Source organism: Malus domestica, chromosome 10 (assembly GCF_042453785.1).
Source record: "Malus domestica chromosome 10, GDT2T_hap1".
Taxonomy (NCBI): domain Eukaryota; kingdom Viridiplantae; phylum Streptophyta; class Magnoliopsida; order Rosales; family Rosaceae; genus Malus; species Malus domestica.
In genome coordinates this window covers 19,253,368-19,259,816 of record NC_091670.1, presented here as the reverse complement: position 1 = coordinate 19,259,816, position 6,449 = coordinate 19,253,368, and the positions used below count along the sequence as shown (strand labels likewise).

The window sequence follows — 6,449 nt, the reverse complement described above, 5'->3', positions numbered from 1 at the left end:
AATTACAACACTACCCCTTAAGTTGGTGCATATATGTCACACATGCCCAATTTGTCCAAAAACTTTGAGAATTTCTCACTAGAGCCGACCTTAGTGAGTATGCCTGTCACTTGGTCCTCGGTCCCGATTGGAGGAACTTCAATTACTTTCCCTTCCAACTTTTCTTTAATGAAGAATCTGTCAACTTCCACATGCTTAGTCCTATCATGTTATACGGGATTATGAGCAATATCTCGTGCAGCTTTGTTGTCACAGAATAACTTCATTGGTTGACTATGTCTAACCCCCAAATCTTGTAATAGGAACTTAAGCCACAAAAGTTCACAAATGCCAAGAACCATACTTCTATACTCAACCTCTGCACTAGACCATGTTACTACATTTTGTTTCTTACTTCTCCACATCAATAGATTACCGCCCACAAAGGTAAAATATCCAAATGTTGAACGTCGGTCATCTATTGAACCTGCCCAAGCAGCATCAGTATATCTTTCAATTCCGAAATGCGCGTTCTTTCTGAACAAAAGTCCATTTCCTAGACTTCTTTTCAAGTAGCACAATATCCTCATAATTGCTTGCATATGTTGTTCCCCTGGATCGTGCATATAGTGAATGACCACGCTCAAAGCATGGGAAAGATCTGGTCTTGTATGTGCCAAGTACATTAATCTTCCCACCAACCTCTGATATCTTCCTTTGTCTACTGGTACTTGATTCGGATCTAAACTCAACTTCATCCCTTCGGCCAATGGAGTAGTGACCGGCTTGCATGCTGACATCTCGGTCTCTTTCAACAAATCAATAATATATTTTCTTTGGGAAAAAAAAATCCCGGACTTGCTTCTCGATACCTCAATCCCGAGGAAATATTTCAATGACCCAAGGTCCTTCGTTTCAAACTATGTGGACAAATACTTCTTCTTTTCCGATTACTCAACCAGATCATTTCCAGTAACCACCATGTCGTCCACATATACAATTAGTGTCATAATCTTCTCATTCTTGTGCTTTAAGAACAAAGTATGATCCCAATTGCTTTGTCTATACCCAAACACCTTCATTGATTTAGTGAACCTACCGAACCACTGAAGGAAATATTTGATAAAACTAGTTCCTTTGAGCAACATCTATGGATGCAATTAACAATTAAAAGGTGGAATCATGCTTGTATATACTCAAAAATAAAACTTTACCCATGAAATTCAAGGCCTAGTAGTTATGGTGAACCAAGACTCAACTCAAATCTTAAATAAAGGAGTTGAGAAACTTTTATACCTTTGAAGCACCTCTTTGCTTAGCAAAGGATATTCACCCATGTGAGGGCCTTCTTTCCTTAGTCTCCTTGCTCCTTGACTCTATGGATGTGGATGGAGGAACTTTGCTTCTTGGCTCCATGACTTCTTGGATGGATGAAGGAATGGATTCTCCAAGTTCCTAAAATAGGGAACTTCTAAGTCTCCACACCAAGGAGAGCATTGAGGAAGAGATGAGTGACCTAGAGGAAGAAAGATTGCTAGCTATTTTCCTCTAGGGTGGCCGGCCTCTTAGAGAGAAAAAGAGAGCTTGTGTTCTCTACAATTTACTCAAAGAAAACCCTAATGATGAAATGGCTATAAAGAAGCATTTATACCACCTCACATTTGAGTGGCAAACTTGCAATTAAGCCAAGTTCACTACCCCTCACTCTTATGGCCGGCCTTGATGGGTTTATTGGGCTTTCAAGCCCTTCGTGTTTTCAAGTTGTCATACAACTTGAGTTATTAGACTTGGCATTCAAATCCCATTGGACCTTGAGACCTAAAACTAACCTGAGGTCTAATAGGAACTTATTTGTTTGATTAATTAACATATTAATTAATCCTAGTGATAACTAATTAAACCATTTAATTATCCTTATTCATCTCCGTTGTTTCTTCAATCTCTACCTTACATGGTGTACGATCCATTAGGTTTCTCTTAGCGAGGTAGTGGGCGATTAGAACTTTTCTAATCGATTGTGAATTGAAACATACTTTCAATTCTCCCTTTAGCGATTATACACCTTCAGGGCTTCCACAAACCATGAGTGACACCTAGCAATATATCATGGCTACCCAAGCTAATCAGAAGAGGTGGAGAACCTATTCAATTTAGGATTACAATGCAATATGATCTTTCTTTAATACAATACTCTTGACCACTTTGTTTGATTTGATAGTTTATTCATGTTTACTATCCAATGTGATTTGGAATGACTTCCTAAATCTCATTCATACTCTGGCTAGAGATTCTTAATTATCATAAAGTATTCTCCCTCAAACGGTTTAAAGGTTAGAGATCCCTTGTTGTGCATTCACTTGCCTCCATGACTAAATAGCTTAACCTCAACTATGCAGTGGACACCCTTTGACGGAGTGACTTTGACATAGTCAAAGATCAAGGACCTAACCATAAGACAATTATGATGCCTCAGGTCAAAGGGCTACTTTGCATTATCCCAATCATGAGTTCTCATGTGACATGAGTATGAGAACTCCTTGTTGATCACGTTTAGTGGACTCATTCTCTATTGAGCATCTACATGCTTGTCTTGGTGTCAGTCACACCAATGACTAGAGATCAGTCACTCTTCCTAAGAGAGGACATAGCACGTACTAATCTTAACATACTGTCAATGCCCAATTGGCAGTCCTATGATCAGGAACGTTTAGGATATGTATATAAAAGAGAATGGTCTTATGAATCTAACATCTTTAGATCACATTCTCCAAATTACATATTCATTGGACTTATCAATTAAGCATATAACATTTATATGAGACGACTTTAAATAATAATCTTTGCCTTTTATATTAAACTAGATTAGTTTAACATGTGAAATGTCCGTAAAACATCATCATATGATTGGCTTTAGGGTACATTTCCAACAACCACACCCTTGGTGACTGCTTCAACCCATATAATGACTTTTTAAGCTTACACACCTTTCCCCTTTGCATCTCCAGTACATCCTGGTGGAAGGTCTATATAAATTTCTTCGATTTGGTCTCCATGTAAGAACACATTTTTTACATCGAACTGTTGCAACATGTTGCTCGACAGTGGGCTACTATGTAGTTGCCTCTTCCTCAGCAATGGGCTGTTGTGTAGTAGCCTGCTGGTCGACAGTGGGTTGTTGTACAATGGCTTTTTCCTCGGTTCCATAATTAAACATTTGAACTTCATCACCTTGAAACTCATGAAGTGAGGGCTCAGAGAAACCAAAATACATATCATTTTCATGGAAAGTGACATTGACAGTGATAAACAATTTCTTGGTTGGAGGGTGATAGCAACGATAACACTTTTGAATAGTAGCATACCCTATACAAACACAAAGAAGAGCTCGAGGTTCTAGCTTGTTTTACCGTTGGGAAGAATGCATGTGGACAAAGGCCACGCATCCAAGGACAAGGTTAAGAACTGGTGGACAATTTGTCAGAGACAGAAAGGTCTGGAATGGTGTCTGAAAGTTTAGGGTACGAGAGGGAAGCCGATTAACAAGATAGGCAGCGGATGTGAGTGCTTCACCCCAATAATGTACTGGAAGACGGGCCTCAAGAATAGAAGCATGAACCACTTCTAACAAGTGTCTATTTTTCTGTTCAAATACCCTATTCTGCTGAGGGGTGTACGCACACATAGTCTGATGAATAATACCGTGCATATAAAAAAGGGAGCGAAGTTTTGAATTAACATACTCGCCTCCATTGTCGCTAAGAACCACCTGAATATTCATATTGTACTGTATCGAGACCATTTTGTGAAACTTTTGAAAGGCCATACTAACATCACTTTTCTATTTTAACAAATAACCCAAGTCATTCTTATACAATCATCAATAAATGTGACAAACCAATAAGCCCCACCAAGAGAGGCGATTTTTGAGGGGCCCCAAACATTAAAGTGTACAACCATAAAAAGAATGGAACTCTTATTTAAACTTGGAGGAAAGAAGTTCGATGGCTTTTAGCCATTTCACACACATCACACTTAATTTGAGAAACATCGTTTTTCATGAACAGACTAGGAAATAACTTATGCAAATAACCAAACGAAGCATGGCCAAGACGACAGTGCCACATCCAGATGTCGGCCTCTTTATTAGTCTTTGTTAAAGTCCCATTCACTGACAATGCTTGAGTGAGCAACCTCAAGCTACTGGAATTCAACTCGAGGAAATACAGTTTCCCTTATCTAATACCATAACCAATCGTCTTCCGCGTCTGGATGTCCTTAAATACATAAAAATAAAGCCAAAAAACAACCAAACAGTGTAGGTAAGGGTCATTTGGGCAACTTACAATAAATTATAATTTAAGGAGGGAACCATAATAATAGTATCAAGTTTCATGGTATCAGAAAGAGAAATAGTGCCCTCCCCAAAAACTGGGGCAACATCACCATTAGCGACATTAACCTCGGTGTGGGTGGAGTTGTTTAGTGATGAAACTTGTCTAGAATCACAAGTCATATGTTCAGTAGCTCTGGAATCAATTATCCATGTATTATTCATAACAAAAGTGGAAACATTAAGTGCCTTATCCTCGATACCTACCGCGGCAATCAGAGTCGATGATTGGCTTGCTACAGTTGCTGAATCATCCTTGGTTTCTGCAACGGAGGCTCGAGGTTTGTTGAAACGAGGATCCCGTGTCTTATCCCAATTCTTGGGATACCCAATCAACTCAAAAAACCTACTCTTGGAGTGTCCCATTATACCACAGTGTCGACATTTACCCAAAGGACGATCATGATTTGCTTGGCCGGTTTGTGGTTGTCCGAACTTACTCTCGTACCCACCTCGATCAGTTCGATTGGAGGGAGCTCGGGCCTTGACTTCCATTGCTGCCATTTCAAAATGTTAGTCCTCCATTTTCATGGCTTACTTGCGATCCGCTTCACGTCGAACATACGAATAAGAAGCTTGAAGTCCGAGCGGTGGATCTTTGCGTAATATTTCTCCACGAACCCGATCAAACACATCATCAAGTCCTCCAAGAAATAAATACACCCTTTGTCACTCAATTGTTTTATGAAATATCTAGACATCTTTGTCACACGTCATGGCCACCTTGTTAAAATGGTCCAATTCCTGAAAGATCTCTATCAGCTCTCCAAAGTAGTTAGCCAAAGACTGTCCATTTTTCCTAAGACGTGAATCCTTCTAATTCAATGAATAAATTTTGGCCTCATCGTTCTCATCAAAATAAGCAGTCTTGAGAAAATCCCAAATTTTTTTCGAAGTTGACAATCAAATGTAGCATTTCATAATTTTCGGCTTCATCGTTGACAAGAGCCAACTCTTAATTCTTTGATCTTCAGATAACCAATCATCATATTTAGGATCATCCTCTTGGGGTGCCTTGATGGACCAACAAAGATATCTCATCTTCTTCATTCCGGCAATATGAATCTGAATAAGAGGAGCCCATAATTCATAGTTCTTCTCATCCAAAAACATCCCAATGTTAAAGTTTGAATTATCCGACTGCACCATAACTGGGGCAGTAACGAGAACCACCTAGCTATCCTTGGCAAACATCTTCCACTAAGAATGGTAATCTGTGCAGTGGCAAAGGTAGGAGTTCGAAACAAAAAATGGTCATCGAAATTTGGCAGACTCCGATAGCACCCTATGAACCTAGAACAATACTCGAGCAGTAACGACACACGTCACTCACTGCAGTTGGGGGCAAAAAACAGAGAACAACAACGATAACAAGTCGTTCACTGTGCGTTGGAGACGAAAGACGCATTAGTGATGCTGGGCACAACACGGCAACACAAACCCAGTTAGGGTTCAAAGTTTTTCCTTTCTTTTTTTACGACCTGGCTCTGATGCCAAGAAGAGAATGCTTTGAATAATGTATTTTATTCTTCTCATTCAAAGGTATATATAATCATATACAATCCTACTATAAACAGGAAAAAATAATTACATGATAATTACAAGATAATCTATACAAAGTCAACAACTACCATGGATGATTATACTGCATTTAAATTATTGGCTCATAGCTTAGTTTCTATTGTCATAAAGTTAAAAGGCCTCCATGAGTTATGCTTTTCCAGAAAGCTTGACGTCGACAATATGCTTCACTTGGTGCTCACTTGGAGAACCAACCACAAATTAGTGTTCTAAAAATCGGCCTAGGTGCTAGACAGTGACCGACTATTATTAACTCCTTCTTGGTCACAAAATCGGAAAACGTATTAGGCGGACACCTAGGTGGGATTAGGCGGGTCTAGGCGAAGCTTTGCAAGTCTGGACGGGGCTAGGCGGAAGCTAGGCGGGCATATAAGAAGATGCCGAGATCTAAATTTTTTTTATCAATCTGGAAAAATGATGTTGCAGGTTGCGAGGAAGAAGATGAACGGGTGGGGACCACCATATTAACTTTCAATTTAAACGGATGGGTGAATTCTTT

General features: G+C 39.4%; 1 protein-coding gene across 1 annotated transcript; it reads right to left on the bottom strand.

The window, feature by feature from the left end:
* Positions 1-209: 209 nt before the first annotated feature.
* Positions 210-779, bottom strand: LOC139188588 (secreted RxLR effector protein 161-like). Its single transcript, XM_070806200.1, has one exon. It carries the CDS (start codon positions 777-779, stop codon positions 210-212), a length of 570 nt encoding a protein of 189 aa, XP_070662301.1.
* Between the last annotated feature and the right edge of the window lie 5,670 nt (positions 780-6,449).